General features: G+C 38.7%; 1 protein-coding gene across 1 annotated transcript in view; it reads right to left on the bottom strand.

The window, feature by feature from the left end:
• Positions 1-20,077, bottom strand: part of LOC117319701 (epidermal growth factor-like protein 8) — a 70,052-nt gene that overhangs the window by 17,034 nt on the left and 32,941 nt on the right. The window contains exons 2-4 of the mRNA XM_033874469.1: positions 10,552-10,671; positions 9,452-9,573; positions 9,264-9,359 (exon numbers count right to left, since the gene is read on the bottom strand). Coding sequence (XP_033730360.1) covers positions 9,264-9,359; positions 9,452-9,573; positions 10,552-10,671 — 338 coding nt within the window. The remainder of the gene's footprint in view (positions 1-9,263; positions 9,360-9,451; positions 9,574-10,551; positions 10,672-20,077) is intronic.

The following is a 20,077-nucleotide window of genomic DNA, read 5'->3' on the forward strand; positions in this document are numbered from 1 at the left end:
ACTATGAATGATGTTAGATGGAGTACAAGGTCCAAGAATTAAATTAGGCGTAAAGCGATCAGTGTCTGATTGAGACGTCAGTTATAAGCAAAACCAGAGCTCTTTTTAAGAATGAAAATGATAATGAGGATTGAAAAAGAATAGCATCTCATCTTGCACAGAATTATTCATGCAACTGATACCATCGACACTTTCATCCGAGATTTCCTGCCACACTGCCTCCACCAATGCGTCAGATGTCGGTGACACTCGGTTCTCAGTTATACATTGGCTGGCGAAGTCTATGCACTGAGATGTACAGGATGTTTACAGTGGTCGAGATGGTAATCAAATCTGAGAGTGTTTTGGCTATTACGAAAGGTAGATGATTTTCAATAACTAAGGCATGGAATAATCATTACAACTGTAACATTTAATTTTACCACGCGTGGAATAAATTCTAAATGCGTGTTGATTGGTTGACACGGTGACCTTTGATTGGGACTATTTTTTAATCACGTGTTCCAATGCCTTTTGATTGGCTGATAGTTGAAGACCGCATTACGGCGTTGCGGAAATGATGACACATAAAAAGTGGTTCATCGTTGTTTTTGTGATAATTCTTTTTCATATAGATTTCGATCACATTACTGCTTTGAAAAATGACAAACGTGCTGATTATCTATTATGATTAACTGTAAATTGTAATATTTGCACACGTTTCCGAAATTGTGAGTTTCGCATGTTAATTAGCGGCAATTCACACTAGGCCATATCCTCACCAACTCGCCTTATATTGTTAAAGAACACACGCTGAAACAAAACAGGTTTGTTCATTCTCAGAGTGGCTTTTCTATTGTAATAAAACATGTCACACAAACTCGTGGTTGTACATGTACATAATGTACATGACATTACTTTCACACTTATTAGTTATTTTTCCAACTAAAGCTCGTGTTTTTTCTTATAACTTTGGAAAAATAGTTACTTGAATGAGAGAAATACCATTCACAACAACCACTCGTTGTGTAACCCCTTTTCCTCGATTATATGCCCGAGTAAGAAATCAACTGTCGTAAATCTGTTACCATGTTGCCACGATAAAATAAAACCTAAATGAAGCGTTGTTGACACAGGAAAACTGGTCTGTTCCGTTTTCACCGACTGGTAGAAAATATTGAAATTTTCTGTAAAATTTCATCGTAATTTCTTATTGCCTTCGTTTTGTCGATTTCTAAGGAAAAAGATTTCGTTTAAATTATAATATCCTCTGTTTGTTAACTATGTAAGCATGGCACCTGGTTAGTTTAAACTAAGGACCTGTCAAGCTGTCACGAAGCACTCGATCTCAGGCAGCAATCTGACGGAATTTTATTAAAAATATCCATATATATTTGCGCATTCTGCATTGATATCCGACACTAATTTGTGTGTTTTATTCTACTCGAAATAATACGTTGCGACAATCTGCTGTTGCAATAAATGCAATGACAAACTACCGAGGAATCACGAACTCGGCGAATAACAGTCGCCCCCGTACTAATTTAGCTTTAATGGTTACACAGACATGTCTAGCCGGAGGAAATCGATATATATATCCTCATTCCCAAGAGTCCACACTCACCTGTTCGTTATTATTTATGTAACAATGGAACATCATATGTTTGTCATTTGTTAATGATCGACAGTTGATATTATCAAACGAGGAATTGTAATTTGAAGACTTAGCATATTTACATTTTATAATGGTTGTTGTTAATGCTATCTTAGAAGCCTTTTGTCGTTACTACTTGTAGCCCTCTATTTTTGTGCACTTTCTTGGAAGTTCCTTTTTATGTGTCTCTTCTATTTGAAGCATATGGCTTTGTACCATCTTTACTAAATGTTGTTATACATGCTGCAGGTCTGTCCCTTTGGCTGAATAGGACTTTTCCGGTTTTTGCGTTTTTCCTTTTGTTTCTCTGTTTATTTATTTATTTATTTTTACTGGGGCTATCTTATCTTTTTGAGCTATTGTTTGATTCTGGGTTGGCCCAGATTTGTATGTCTGGTGTTGACGGTGAAACAGAAGACGTTTATTCCCCGAAACATCTGCTCTTATTCTCCTTGTACCTACGCAAGGGACTACAAATCTATATTTGTTCATATTTTGCCCTCATTTAATCTATTCTTAATTAGAACTATGAGTGTCGATATTCATTGTTGTTTTGACGCTGTCCATCTCTTATTAACATGGAATTTCACCTCATTGTTGCAGATACCGACACAAACGGTAACACAAGCATTGAAACTGAGGATATACCTACACAAAAGGTAACACAACCACGAGAACTGATGATATACCTACACAAAAGGTAACACACCCACGAGAACTGAGGATATACCTACACAAAAGGTAACACGCTCACGAGAACAGGATATACCTACACAAAAGGTAACACAACCACGAGAACTGAGGATATACCTACATAAAAGGTAACACAACTACGAGAACTGAGGATATACCTACACAAAAGGTAACACAACCACGAGAACTAAGGATATACCTACACAAAAGGTAACACAACCACGAGAACTGAGGATATACCTACACAAAAGGTACCACAACCACGAGAACTGAGGATATACCTACACAAAAGGTAACACGCTCACGAGAACTGAGGATATACCTACACAAAAGGTAACAAAACCACGAGAACTGAGGATATACCTACACAAAAGGTACCACAACCACGAGAACTGAGGATATACCTACACAAAAGGTAACACAACCACGAGAACTGAGGGTATACCTACACAAAAGGTAACACGCTCACGAGAACTGAGGATATACCTACACAAAAGGTAACACACCCACGAGAACTAAGGATATACCTACACAAAAGGTAACACGCTCACGAGAACTGAGGATATACCTACACAAAAGGTAACACAACCACGAGAACTGAGGATATACCTACACAAAAGGTAACACAACCACGAGAACTGAGGATATACCTACACAAAAGGTAACACACCCACGAGAACTGAGGATATACCTACACAAAAGGTAACACAACCACGAGAACTGAGGATATACCTACACAAAAGGTAACACAACCACGAGAACTAAGGATATACCTACACAAAAGGTAACACAACCACGAGACCAGAGGATATACCTACACAAAAGGTAACAAACCACGAGAACTGAGGGTATACCTACACAAAAGGTAACACAACCACGAGAACTGAGGGTATACCTACACAAAAGGTAACACAACCACGAGAACTGAGGGTATACCTACACAAAAGGTAACACGCTCACGAGAACTGAGGATATACCTACACAAAAGGTAACACGCTCACGAGAACTGAGGATATACCTACACAAAAGGCAACACAACCACGAGAACTGAGGATATACCTACACAAAAGGTAACACAACCACGAGAACTAAGGATATACCTACACAAAAGGTAACACAACCACGAGAACTGATGATATACCTACACAAAAGGTAACCCAACACGAGAACTGATGATATACCTACACAAAAGGTAACACAACCACGAGAACTGAGGACATACCTACATAAAAGGTAACACGCTCACGAGAACTGAGGATATACCTACACAAAAGGTAACACAACCACGAGAACTGAGGATATACCCACACAAAAGGTAACACGCTCACGAGAACTGAGGATATACCGTCACAAAAGGTAACACGCTCACGAGAACTGAGGATATACCCACACAAAAGGTAACACGCTCACGAGAACCGAGGATATACCTACACAAAAGGTAACACAACCACGAGAACTGATGATATACCTACACAAAAGGTAACACAACTACGAGAACCGAGGATATACCTACACAAGAGGTAACAAAACCACGAGAACTGAGGATATACCTACATAAAAGGTAACACAACTACGAGAACTGATGATATACCTACACAAAAGGTAACACAACCACGAGAACTGAGGATATACCTACACAAAAGGTAACAAAACCACGAGAACTGAGGATATACCTACACAAAAGGTAACAAAACCACGAGAACTGAGGATATACCTACACAAAAGGTAACAAAACCACGAGAACTGAGGATATACCCACACAAAAGGTAACAAAACCACGAGAACTGAGGATATACCTACACAAAAGGTAACACAACTACGAGAACTGAGGATATACCTACACAAAAGGTAACACAACCACGAGAACTAAGGATATACCTACACAAAAGGTAACACGCTCACGAGAACTGAGGATATACCTACACAAAAGGTAACACAACCACGAGAACTAAGGATATACCTACACAAAAGGTAACACGCTCACGAGAACTGAGGATATACCTACACAAAAGGTAACACAACCACGAGAACTGAGGATATACCTACACAAAAGGTAACACAACCACGAGAACTGAGGATATACCTACACAAAAGGTAACACGCTCACGAGAACTGAGGATATACCTACACAAAAGGTAACACAACCACGAGAACTGAGGATATACCTACACAAAAGGTAACACACCCACGAGAACTGAGGATATACCTACACAAAAGGTAACACAACCACGAGAACTGAGGGTATACCCACACAAAAGGTAACACAACCACGAGAACTGAGGATATACCTACACAAAAGGTAACACAACCACGAGAACTGAGGATATACCCACACAAAAGGTAACAAAACCACGAGAACTGAGGATATACCCACACAAAAGGTAACACAACCACGAGAACTGAGGATATACCTACACAAAAGGTAACACAACCACGAGAACTGAGGATATACCCACACAAAAGGTAACACAACCACGAGAATTGAGGATATACCTACACAAAAGGTAACACACCCACGAGAACTGAGGATATACCTACACAAAAGGTAACACACCCACGAGACCTGAGGATATACCCACACAAAAGGTAACACACCCACGAGAACTGAGGATATACCTACACAAAAGGTAACACACCCACGAGACCTGAGGATATACCCACACAAAAGGTAACAAAACCACGAGAACTGAGGATATACCCACACAAAAGGTAACACAACCACGAGAACTGAGGATATACCTACACAAAAGGTAACACAACCACGAGAACTGAGGATATACCCACACAAAAGGTAACAAAACCACGAGAACTGAGGATATAACTACACAAAAGGTAACACAACCACGAGAACTGAGGATATACCTACACAAAAGGTAACACGCTCACGAGAACTGAGGATATACCTACACAAAAGGTAACACAACCACGAGAACTGAGGATATACCGTCACAAAAGGTAACACAACCACGAGAACTGAGGATATACCGTCACAAAAGGTAACACACCCACGAGAACTGAGGATATACCTACACAAAAGGTAACTCAACCACGAGAACTGAGGATATACCCACACAAAAGGTAACACAACCACGAGAACTGAGGATATACCTACACAAAAGGTAACACAGCCACGAGAACTGAGGATATACCTACACAAAAGGCAACACAACCACGAGAACTGAGGATATACCTACACAAAAGGTAACACAACCACGAGAACTGAGGATATACCTACACAAAAGGTAACACACCCACGAGAACTGAGGAGATAACGACACAAAAGGTAACACACCCACGAGAACTGAGGATATACCTACACAAAAGGTAACACACCCACGAGAACTGAGGAGATAACGACACAAAAGGTAACACACCCACGAGAACTGAGGATATACCTACACAAAAGGTAACACACCCACGAGAACTGAGGATATACCTACACAAAAGGTAACACAACCACGAGAACTGAGGATATACCGTCACAAAATGTAACTCAACCACGAGAATTGAGGATATACCGTCACAAAATGTAACTCAACCACGAGAACTGAGGATATACCTACACAAAAGGTCACACACCCACGAGAACTGAGGATATACCTACACAAAAGGTAACACAACCACGAGAACTGAGGATATACCCACACAAAAGGTAACACAACCACGAGAACTGAGGATATACCTACACAAAAGGTAACACAACCACGAGAACTAAGGATATACCTACACAAAAGGTAACACGCTCACGAGAACTGAGGATATACCTACACAAAAGGTAACACAACCACGAGAACTGAGGATATACCTACACAAAAGGTAACACAACCACGAGAACTGAGGATATACCTACACAAAAGGTAACACAACTACGAGAACTGAGGATATACCTACACAAAAGGTAACACAACCACGAGAACTGAGGATATACCTACACAAAAGGTAACACAACCACGAGAACTGAGGATATACCTACACAAAAGGTAACACAACCACGAGAACTGAGGATATACCTACACAAAAGGTAACACAACCACGAGAACAGAGGATATACCGTCACAAAATGTAACTCAACCACGAGAACTGAGGGTATACCTACACAAAAGGTAACACAACTACGAGAACTGAGGATATACCTACACAAAAGGTAACACACCCACGAGAACTGAGGAGATAACGACACAAAAGGTAACACACCCACGAGAACTGAGGATATACCTACACAAAAGGTAACACAACCACGAGAACTGAGGATATACCTACACAAAAGGTAACACAACCACGAGAACTGAGGATATACCTACACAAAAGGTAACACACCCACGAGAACTGAGGAGATAACGACACAAAAGGTAACACACCCACGAGAACTTAACGACACTTTCTATTTTCATGCCATTATATGTTTCTACATAGATGCTATTATTTCACTTTGAATGTAGCATCTCCCTCACTCCTGGTCCAATATCTCCTCCACGACGAAATCATCTCCTTCAGGTACGACAGAATCTGCTCAACGTACGACAGCATCTCCTTGACTCGTACGACAGCATCTCCTTTACTTGTACGACAGCATCTCCTTGACTCGTACGACAGTATCTCCTTCACTTGTACGACAACATCTCCTTCACTTGTACGACAGCATCTCCTTCACTTGTACGACAGCATCTCCTTCACTTGTACGACAGCATCTCCTTCACTTGTACGACAGCATCTCCTTCACTTGTACGACAGCATCTCCTTTACTTGTACCACAACATCTCCTTTACTTGTACGACAGCATCTCCTTAACTTGTACGACAACATCTCCTTTACTTGTACGACAGCATCTCGTTCACTTGTACGACAACATCTCATTTACTCGCACGACAGCATCTCCTTTACTCGTACGACAGCATTTCGTTCACTTGTACGACAGCATCTCCTTAACTTGTACGACAGTATCACCTTTACTCGTACGACAGTATATCCTTAACTCGTACGACAGCATCTCCTTTACTCGTACGACACATCTCCTTTACATGTACAACAGTATCTCCTTTACATGTACGACAACATCTCCTAAACTCGTACCGTACCGCGCTATTACAAGATATAATACGGTATGGACCATTTATTCAGCGCAATATGAAGATTATCAGACAATATTTACATTTTGGTGGCAAAGCCATACAAAGTAAAAAGATTTGCAGTCTATGTGTGCATTAATTGACACCCAAAACGTGACATCAAGCCATGCCGCGCATGCATATATTCACCCATCGGAACTACTTGTAACTAACGTAAACAATATTATGGCTCTATGAAAAAAAGCCTAGGACTAGGTCGTTTTTGATGTTAATTAAAAAATATCAAAAAGAAATTTTATACGATACAAATAATAAAAAGAATGGAACAGACTGTTTTTTGTTGTATTATTTCAATGCACTTTTTTGTTTGCCAATCTGCACGTGACAAATGAGTTTTGAAAAAATAGGCTGTTCCATTTGTCGAACCCCATTGACGAAGTCGCTGAATATTGGCATTTTTTATGCTATCTCAATTTGAATTTTCAAAAATAACAAAAAAAAATGTCGAGAATGTAAATATACGCGTTAAGCTGTCTTTTTGTGTGTGTCTATAGTCGATATAGATGCCAGAGCTTTGCAAACAAACATGTCATATTGTGCTAGCGTATAATATGACGTTTGTTTGCTAAGCTCTGGCAACTATGTCGACCATAGACACCAAAAAAGACAGTTCAATCCTTAATTAATTACACGAAAGGTATTGGTTTTTCCTTTCCTCACTTACAAAAACAATCGAGCACTGTTTGATATATAGTGCACAAGTACTCGCCAATGTTCAGAAGCAAAATGTTGGCAGACATTAATGACGTTGACCAGATTTCATGTATATAAGTCGGATTGACGGATGTTCCGGCGCAGACGGCGCTAATTATATAAGTATGTATGAAAATGAGGCTGAAAGAGGTAGCGTTTGTGATAAAGTGATGATGGTATAAAGAATGGTATCCATATCTTATTATAATTCGATTTCGTTTCCTTCTGTTAAGGATAAAGATCTAAGCAATAGTCTAGTATTACTTTTCATTGTGTAATCATTATATAAACTGTTTTTCTATATCTAAAATGATTATCTCATTACATTAGAAAGGTGGAAACTAAATATAGAACGTTAAAACTTATGTTCATAAATATGTTTATATTGAAAATTGTAAAACGATTCTCCTTGACAGAACCTCGCCATAAGGATCATTTTCTCGGATATAAAGCCTCTCAGCATGACTCTTACGTACTTAAGTGGTCATTGTTCCTCGAGTGGTTCAACTCCTTACCACCTTAATGGATTCGAATTAACTTCTTTCATCAGCCCACGCTTCACTTGTAATTTTGCAATCGACAGTTTGTTATCAATTAATCGAAATCATATTTATAGACGCCGACAAGCACCATGTTGTGATGTTGTCGTCAAAAGGCGTCCATGTCATAACAAGAAACCCACACTATATTTTTTAATGCTACTACAGTGTTAATTGTGACGGAAAGAGTCTGTTAGAATACAGATGGAATAAAAACAAAAACATGTTATTACACCTGGTGAGTGAATTTGTTGATCACACTATCCCTTACAGTTTAAATTACTGAAAACGTTATATTTGTATTGTCTGTTTGTAGAGGTGAGGGCCGGAAACTGTTTTTCTTATACGCATTACGTCGAGTTGTTAAATATGATTGACAATCTATAAACACGAGACTGCAATGGAGAGTTGGGCTACATCCGCCAGTTAGCAAATTGCTTTCATTGGGAGCAAGAGTACCTACACTTACAAAATCTTCGTAGAATGTTGATAATGAACCGATAAGCAATGTGTTGGTACTAGTAAACGTCAAATGTAAATTATGCATGACACAAGATTTTATTGCTGCTAATAGATTACCTCGTTCACAAGAGGATCCTGTAAACTGCTTCAGACATGCGCACTGCTCCGGACCAACACATGTTCCGCCATTTTGACATCCTCCTGTACAAATCGCTGTAATAAAAATATGACAATGTGATGACCGATCTCAAGATTGTTTCATTCTGAATATCATTGATACTTAAACAAATCGGAGGACAACTCACGTTCCATACAGCCAAGATGGCGGCGGCGACTTTGACGCTTCCATCCAGGGCAGCATATCCGGACGGTGTCATGGATCATCCGCCGGTAAAACACGGTTCTTGTGGCAGTCTTGTAAATCATCCTAGAAGAGAACATCGTATAATCACGTGATCAAGGACGCGTTCGCCGTATTACATTAATTAGGAATTAATTAGGACGTCTACCTGTGTTAACTGATCACGGTATGTGCCGGTTATTTCGAAAAAAAATATTCCTAATAATAATAATGATGCTCCAATACACTGGCAAGTTACACACGCAATTAGATAACTGCCTTCGATATATCACCTCGGTAAAATCTGCTATCTTCATCCCACTCCTGAAATACCCTCATATTCTTGTAGTTTGGCCGATTTTATTGAGCATTGGGATATTTAGTTTCTAATGAATATAATGCAATTATTAAATCCCTTAATAGAAATAAAACATTTAACATATTATTACCGGTGCAAAAGTATTGAATATCTATGACGTAATTTTGTACGCGGCACTGGAAATATCAAATTTTACGTTATAAGTAGGTCTCATCGTATAGGTCTCTTGACCCAGTAACGAAGTTATCGTGCTCAGTGAGGAGTGAAAAGGTCTTCTCGTATCCTTCCGGTGTCACTTAAGTTACTTAAAAGACATTGTTCACTTTGACACAGTGACACACCGGGGTAAACCGGAGACCACACTAGACACGTGGACCGAAAATAGCCAGCGTCGGATAAAATACACAATAGGCTCGGACCAGTTCTATAAAGGTACTGATATTGAAAAAAGTACTGGTTTCTCCCAGCCGGGATAAAAGAAGACATTTAAATATAACTGATAATAAAAAGCAATCCAGACAAAGCAGTGATTTATAGAGATTGTAAGCTAACATTTCAAAAGAGTAAACAAATACATGTACCATAAATTGTTTGAATTTTGGTTTGCCTACTATTACTATTGATGATTTTGCCTTGTGTTTATTGAAGAAAAACCTCTAAAATACTCGTGCGATGACGGGGTATTGTGACTGTGTTTCTGACCAGCAGTTGTAACTGATACGAACTTGTACCTGGATTATACTTACTTTTTCCCCTTACACGGTATACCAAGACTTCGGCAGTTGGAATGAAATACAGGTCTCTTGTAAGTCTGCTTCATTGGAACGATTTCATTGAACAGCTTTGTAACGGGACACATACGGCGTCTGTAAGATTTAGATTATATGCAAACGTCATCAACAAATACAATCGGATTAGGATATCGCGATCGTTTTAAGATGCCACATAAACATACGCAAGTTTGACCATAGGAGATCACACTCGCTTGACCTGTTCAAAAATGTAGAAATGTATTTCTGTATTAACAAAGTGGCTCACATTAGATCTAGGAATCTCTGGATATTTTAACACGCTCCTTAATAGTTACATTCTTTCTCGTTACCGACACATTTTGCTGTCGCTATCTGCTCATAGCTAGTAAGCATCTTATAAACACGATTAGGCCACATTACGAACTATTTGAAGGGGTTCAACGTCAGGACAGTTTTCATTAAAATGTAATATATCAGAGACACCATGTTAAGTCATCACTCCTGTCCCTTTGTACTGCCAGACGTAGCCCCTTGTGCTGAATCCATATTGGTACTTATCATTAGTAAGGGAGCATCAATTAGCAGTATACTGAGTTTGATATTGCATGCCCCTAAACCAGAACCCAAAGCCTGCCTCACAGGGTCGAAAGTATGGCATGCTAACAGTTTCAAAACTCCTGATGAAAAAGAGAGTATCGCATTGAACACACTTGGCTACCGAAGTTGGCAAATATTCATATAGTGCACTCACCGATTCGCGGCGCGATCTTACAAGTAAAGAGCTCGTTACAAAATAATCGGAGCGCGCTCCCAAGAATACAGATAGCTTTCCCAACCAGCAAAATATTCTGTGTATTAGACTGTCCCAGATCGAAGCTGTTATATTCAATTACATTAAAAGAAATGAAATTGAAAGTAAAAATTAAAAAATAAACCCCGAACAAAACAAAACAGAAGAAAACAAACAAGGAAAGAACAACACTATCAACATCATCAATGCAACATTAAAATGAAAAAAAAACCAGCATAACAAGACAAAAGATATTGCTTCCTTATCTATCTCAGGGTAATTTGGCAGCTCGTTTCGAAAGTTTTAATACACTGACTTGATAGTGCGCTCCGAAAGCTTTGATACACTGAATTTGATAGCGAGGTCGAACGTTTTGAAACGATGTACTCAATAGCGCGCTCCGAAAGTTTTGAAACTGCCAGCGCTCAACTCAAAGGCCATAGTGATTCTGGGTCAAGGGAGACATTGGGGAAAAGTTGTTAAGAAAGATAAAGAAAATCAGTCTTGTAGTTGAAGAATTGGGATAATAATGCTCTACTGGCAGTGACAATGACAGATGTCGTTACCCAGTAGCCATACGAATAAGGCTGGTATGCCGCAAACTCTACTCATACAAGTGTGATGAAGGCAGGGCGTAACAATTAGCTGTTGTCTCCATTGCATGATCGTAAGAGCTGTCTAATCTTTCTAAGAACATATAATTTTTCTTATTCTTAAAATGTTTCTCTTAACGCTGCTACGTAGGAATTATTTATACTGAGTAACTTAGCGAAAGTCACGTGTGAAGTACTAGGTGAGAGTCACGTGTGAAGTACTAGGTGAAAGTCACGTGTGAAGTACTAGGTGAGAGTCACGTGTGTACTTGATACCGAGTCACTTGAAGAAAGTCACAAGTTACTTACATTTATACTTCATACTGAGTCACAAGGCGAAAGTCATGCGCGATGTAATTGTAATTTGTGTTACGTCACTAGACGAAAGTCACGTGCGATGATCTTTATGTTACGTCAGTAGACGAAAGTCATGCGCGATGTACTTTATGTTACGCCAGAAGACGAAAGTCACGTGCGATGATCTTATGTTGGGTTAGTAGACGAAAGTCGCGTGCGATGTACATATTAGCCGCTGGTAGAAAATCACATGGGCGTTCTTTATATTGTGTAACTTGGCCGGAGTCATGTATGAGTTGCTGACTATGTCACTAGCCACGTTTACCGTAGCTGATGCGCTATCATCCCTTTGCCTTACAAATATCTGTAAACTGGGATAACTATTACATCTTATCATTTTGAAACATAACATGCACGATTTGTTTTTATTTTTCTGTAATGTTTGGGAGCAGATACTAAACACGATATCGGCTGTACATGGTATGGGATGATAGCTTGCTAAACAAACTCGTACTGTATCTATTTTGTAAGGTTGAATGCACAACAAACATTTGTGTACAAACCGCATTCCATGTCTGATGTTATGTTACTATATATGTCTCAATAAAATATACATGAAAATGCCAGTTCTCAACGATAACTTCCATATGGAAAACCAGACTTATATTCATCTATAATATAAAATACTGGACAAAACTTAAGTATCGCATGCATCGGTTCATACCTCGCCCACCTGAAACTAATTTCTAAAATGGCGTTACCAATATTACTGCTTTTTTCTCATGATAAAAAAGTTGTGAAATCAAATATTGTGATCAAAGAAGGGCTCAAAGTAAAAAAAATGTAAAAAATGTTAAAAAAAAGTGTTATCGTAGGGAGTTTTTTTTTTATCTGATGAAACTTTAAACCTGAGATAACGAAAACAACTGCCAGGAATGTTAGACAAATACTTATAACTACCACAATGGGGACTACTTGTGTTATGGAATGAAGAGTATTATTGTTACATTAGAAAAAAATAATGCTGTGCTTACCAAATTCTGAGACAATGTATACAAATGAAGAATGAATTTACATACACATCACATGTAATATTGTATTAAGTTCCAGTCGTATTGTGATCGACCCCCAGTCAAAGCAGCCCGACTGTGACAAACATAGTGTATTGGTATACATGGTTTAACAATGGTTTCTTATGTACAAACATTGTGTATTGGTATACATGGTCTAACAATGGTTTTTGTACAAACATTGTGTATTGGTATATATGGTTTAACAATGGTTTTTGTACAAACATTGTGTATTGGTATATATGGTTTAACAATGGTTTCTTTTGTACAAACATTGTGTATTGGTATATATGGTTTTACAATGGTTTCTTTTGTACAAACATTGTGTATTGGTATATATGGTTTAACGATGGTTTTTGTACAAACATTGTGTATTGGTATATATGGTTTAACAATGGTTTCTTTTGTACAAACATTGTGTATTGGTATATATGGTTTAACGATGGTTTTTGTACAAACATTGTGTATTGGTATATATGGTTTAACGATGGTTTTTGTACAAACATTGTGTATTGGTATATATGGTTTAACGATGGTTTCTTTTGTACAAACATTGTGTATTGGTATATATGGTTTAACGATGGTTTCTTTTGTACAAATATTGTGTATTGGTATATATGGTTTAACAATGGTTTCTTTTGTACAAACATTGTGTATTGGTATATATGGTTTAACAATGGTTTCTTTTGTACAAACATTGTGTATTGGTATATATGGTTTAACAATGGTTTCTTTTGTACAAACATTGTGTATTGGTATATATGGTTTAACAATGGTTTCTTTTGTACAAACATTGTAGACAGATATCTTAAACATGTTCAGCTCAACGATCTTTAAACAAATATATAAATCCAAGTTATGTTAGTCTACACGCTACAAGAGAAGCCGAGATCAAGAATAATGAAGTTCAACTGTGGTTGGATTTGGCAAATATAACTTAAAAGGACTAGTATAGGCCTAGCCTGTTGTCCAATCCATTTATGTGTATCTTTATGTAATCATATGTATTATACATGTATTATTGAATAATGACATATTTTGAAATAAAAATAATCGTTCATTGACATAAAATCCGGTATTTTCCATTTGGAGTCGAGTCTGACACTTCATTTCACAAGTCCGTATTCCTTATATAGCTAGGTAATTAGTGACTACCAGGTATCGTCCAATTAATATTTCTACGTTCATGGCGTATTGCCTGTATGGTCACACGCGATCCTATTTGATACATTTTGATTGGCGGTTTGTGTTCACCTTAATGACCAATCAAGATGTCGATTTGTATTAGATGATTTAACTACAGTTTATTTTGGTTTCGGTGTAAAAATTCGAACTTCGTTCATGAATATGCTGAAGGATATTCGAAATAAAATGTAAGACAAAAGTATAAACCAACTGTTGATTTTATTAGTATGTATGCCGTTGTACAAAGCGTTTCTCCTCCATAAACTGGTCTCGCCTCGGTAAACCAGTCTCGATCTGACGCAAGTAACGCGTAAAGTTGTTACGTAACTGTTACAGCGGCAAGCAAAAAATATCAAAAAAAATTAAAAAGTGAAATAAAATAAAGATATATAAACGAAAATGACAGTCTACTTCTACACACCTATCACTGGAATGTGTTGAACTAAACACAGGCTATAAACCGACAAATCGGTAGTTCATACACCAGTGAAAAAGACCTTTGCTTGCGAAAAGGCGGTATGTACCCTTCACGCTAAATTTACACGATATCAAAGTAAGAAACTGGCGATAAACGTCGTGTCATATTTATGGGGACGTGTGCTGGTTCAACTTTGCCTCACTAACATTGGCTGTTCTATACAATAATGGCCTGTTTAAAGGTAAAATAAGGATGAGAGATAAGTCAGTGATAAAGACGGAAAACAGGACCATCAGAATAATGTATTAAAATAATCGAGAGAGATATCTACAACTTAAGACATATATTAGATAGATAAAAATCATGCTTAAGAGAGATAGCTACAAGTTTAAGGTTTGTTTGATATCGATGATTAAATACATCTTCTATAGTTTTTTGTCACCATCTTAACGGCTCGTTGACGAAATAATTATAAATTGATAAATTAATGGATGGATGGGTACAGGTTCAAATGAAAATAAATAATAAAAATAATAATTAAAAAACAATAGTCGCCTTTAGTACCAAGAGAAGACACATTGGACGAAAACCTATCAAGTAGATTAATATCTTTAACTTAATGAAATTCCTTAGCTTTAAATTTTCCATTGGAAAGCATTATATAATTTGAGGAAAGTTCTTCAACTAAGACTTTACATCAGTTTCTATTTTTGTAATCCTTCTTATGAACAATGTTATGTTTGTAAATCCCATTGGTTAAGGTCGATGATAACTGGGCCATGTAATTAGATGTCTAACCAAAGCATTCCAATCGACGTAGTTTTGGTTTCGTCAATGGTGCCTTACCCGAGGACACTGTTAAACACCACATTTATATTTAATTTGATGTCGGGATGTCTCAAGAGGGCCTTCAGACACCAACTTGAAGACAATTTACCCAGACATGGCAATCTGGGACATTTATATATCGGCCTGTTAGTAGATCCTGATAGTGAGGTCTGGTCGTAGTGGGATGTAATGATCATTTCGGATATCGCGCTCTAATCGTGTATATAATGGTTTATATCACGTATAGCAACTCTGGTGATCACTCGCTGTTGATTAAAAATTTCACACATTTATCCCGTCAAGTATATAGTGAAGTGTCGAAACATTATGTAAATAATGAAAACTTAAGTTTATACACACACTCCGCCCAGTGTTCTTGTGACTGGCTTCAGGCCGGAGGTCAACTTAATAATCAAATTCGCCGTTGGCGTTTGTCTTATCGAGATAACTTTGACATTAAATTCATGAAATTTATATATAAAACAAAATTTTATAATGAAATACCCACCCTCTTCAGCTAATTCAAAATGCCACACATACCGTAATACCAATATGCTGTTACAGGAATCACATCAGTCTATCTTACAGGGTCCAATGTCACTATATCCTAGGAGAACACAATCTCTTTTATGATCATGCGAGAACCTTATTTTATTGACTAGCTCTCGAAGACCACCAACTTTCTCCAGCGTCTTCATGGATCTTTTCTCCAGTTAACCATTCTCGGGATATCTGATTTCTGTTCGAGTAGTTGGTTAAGAGTTAAACGCTTGTTTATTTTACTATATCAGGGAAGGGATAAAAACGTCAATGTAAGGAACACAAGGTCAATGTAGGATATGACAAGGTCAGTATCGGGACCTACAATGTCAATATCAGGACTTACAATGTCAATATCGGGACTTGCAATATCAATATCGGGATTAACGATGTCAATATCGGGATTTACGATGTCAATATCGGGACTTACAATGTCAATATCGGGACATACAATGTCAATATCGGGATTTACGATGTGAATATCAGGACTAACAATGTCAATATCCGGACATCAAAATGTCAATATCGGGACAATGTCAATATCGGGACTTGCAATGTCAATATCGGGACTTGCAATGTCAATATTGGGACTTGCAATGTCAATTTTGGGATTTACGATGTCAATATCGGGATATTACAAGGTTAACGTAAAGACAACACAAGTAAATATCGGAATATCACAAGGTCATTATCGGGATATCACAAGGCCAGTTTAAAGACATCACAAGGTCAACATCTGAATATCAAAAGGTCAATATCAGGGTATCACAAGGACTGTGTAATGACAACACAAGGTCTGTGTTCGGACATCACAAGGTCAGGGTTAGGACATCACAAGGTCAGGGTTAGGACATCACGAGGTCAGGGTTAGGACATCACAAGATCAGGGTTAGGACATCACAAGGTCAGGGTTAGGACATCACAAGGTCAGGGTTAGGACATCACGAGGTCAGGGTTAGGACATCACAGGGTCAGTGTAAGGACATCACAATGTCATTGTTAGGACATCATAGGGTCATTGTTAGGACATCATAGGGTCATTGTTAGGACATCACAGGGTCAGTGTTAGGACATCACAATGTCAGGGTTAGGACATAACAGGGTCAGTGTTAGGACATCACAATGTCAGGGTTAGGACATCACAAGGTCAGGGTTAGGACATCACAAGGTCAGGGCTAGGACATCACAAAGTCAGTGTTAGGACATCACAAGGTCAGTGTTAGGACATCACAATGTCAGGGTTAGGACATCATAGGGTCAGGGTTAGGACATCATAGGGTCATTGTTAGGACATCACAGGGTCAGTGTTAGGACATCACAATGTCAGGGTTAGGACATAACAGGGTCAGTGTTAGGACATCACAATGTCAGGGTTAGGACATCACAAGGTCAGGGTTAGGACATCACAAGGTCAGGGCTAGGACATCACAAAGTCAGTGTTAGGACATCACAAGGTCAGTGTTAGGACATCACAGGGTCAGTGTTAGGACATCACAGGGTCAGTATTAGGACATCACAGGGTCATTGTTAGGACATCACAGGGTCAGTGTTAGGACATCACAGGGTCAGTGTTAGGACATCACAATGTCAGGGTTAGGACATAACAGGGTCAGTGTTAGGACATCACAATGTCAGGATTAGGACATCACAAGGTCAGGGTTAGGACATCACAAGGTCAGGGCTAGGACATCACAAAGTCAGTGTTAGGACATCACAAGGTCAGTGTTAGGACATCACAGGGTCAGTGTTAGGACATCACAGGGTCAGTATTAGGACATCACAGGGTCATTGTTAGGACATCACAGGGTCAGTGTTAGGACATCACAGGGTCAGTGTTAGGACATCACAAGGTCAGGGTTAGGACATCACAGGGTCAGTGTTAGGACATCACAAGGTCAGTGTTAGGACATCACAAGGTCAGTGTTAGGACATCACAATATCAGGGTTAGGACATCACAAGGTCAGTGTTAGGACATCACAAGGTCAGTGTTAGGACACCACAAGGTCAGGGCTAGGACATCACAAGGTCAGGGTTAGGACATCACAAGGTCATGGTTAGGACATCACAGGGTCAGGGTTAGGACATCACAAGATCAGGGTTAGGACATCACAAGGTCAGTGTTAGGACATCACAAGGTCAGGGTTAGGACATCACAGGGTCAGGGTTAGGACATCACAAGGTCAGGGTTAGGACATCACAAGGTCAGGGTTAGGACATCACAGGGTCAGTGTTAGGACATCACAAGGTCAGGGTTAGGACATCACAGGGTCAGTGTTAGGACATCACAAGGTCAGGGTTAGGACATCACAGGGTCAGGGTTAGGACATCACAAGGTCAGGGTTAGGACATCACAAGGTCAGGGTTAGGACATCACAGGGTCAGTGTTAGGACATCACAAGGTCAGGGTTAGGACATCACAGGGTCAGTATAAGGACATCACAAGGTCAGTGTTAGGACATCACAAGGTCAGTGTTAGGACATCACAGGGTCAGTATAAGGACATCACAAGGTCAGTGTTAGGACATCACGAGGTCAGGGTTAGGACATCACAAGGTCAGGGTTAGGACATCACAAGGTCAGTGTTAGGACATCACAAGGTCAGTATAAGGACATCACAAGGTCAGTGTTAGGACATCACAATGTCAGTGTTAGGACATCACAATGTCAGGGTTAGGACATCACAAGGTCAGTGTTAGGACATCACAAGGTCAGTGTTAGGACATCACAAGGTCAGGGTTAGGACATCACAAGGTCAGGTTTAGGACATCACAAGGTCAGTGTTAGGACACCACAAGGTCAGGGCTAGGACATCACAAGGTCAGGGTTAGGTCAGATCAGTACTGGGACATATTGTTCTAGGTTTATTCAATCTTTTGTTACCGTCATCATTTCACCAGTGCCAAGGCATAATGATACCGGGACAGCGGGACGTACAACAGTTGAGGGGATAAAACCTCTGTCACGTGATATCATGGATTACATTTTCAAATAGAGCCTTTATTCTTATTGACTGTAATAAGTATTCCAGTGTAGATCTGGAGATACGATATCACCAGCAGCGGTACAGTCCCACGATCTGTTGATAGGACAAAACAAACAATTTACTTAAACGATTCAATAAATTCAGCGAGCTGAACCCATCTCCATCAATTTTGCTGCAAATTGTAATTTATGCCTGTTTGCATAATTTTGGTTGTGTGTTTTTGGGTCTATCTAATACCGAATCGATTTATTTATTTATAAAATATGTAAGATTGTGTATTTTGAGGTTAATGTAGATTTTCCTGCATGATCCTGTATGAAAAAAATACCCATCTAAAATCGAACAATCCTATATTCCTCAAACTAAACATATGTTCTAAAAAAAGTTGATTTCTGATAAACATAAAAATCAAAACGCCCAAGCTTAAGAAAAGTGTTACCACACAGACACAAGCTATCTAAAGACAAATATTACCAAACAGACCAACACACGCTATCTAAAGACAAATATTACCAAAAAGACCAACACACAAACTATCTAAAGACAAATATTACCAAACAGACCAACACACGGTATCTAAAGACAAATATTACCAAACAGACCAACACACAAACTATCTAAAGACAAATATTACCAAACAGGCCAACACACAAACTATCTAAAGACAAATATTACCAAACAGACCAACACACAAACTATCTAAAGACAAATATTACCAAATAGACCAACACACGCTATCTAAAGACAAATATTACCAATGCAGACCAACACACGGTATCTAAAGACAAATATTACCAAACAGACCAACACACAAA

Source organism: Pecten maximus, chromosome 2 (genome assembly GCF_902652985.1).
Source record: "Pecten maximus chromosome 2, xPecMax1.1, whole genome shotgun sequence".
NCBI lineage: Eukaryota > Metazoa > Mollusca > Bivalvia > Pectinida > Pectinidae > Pecten > Pecten maximus.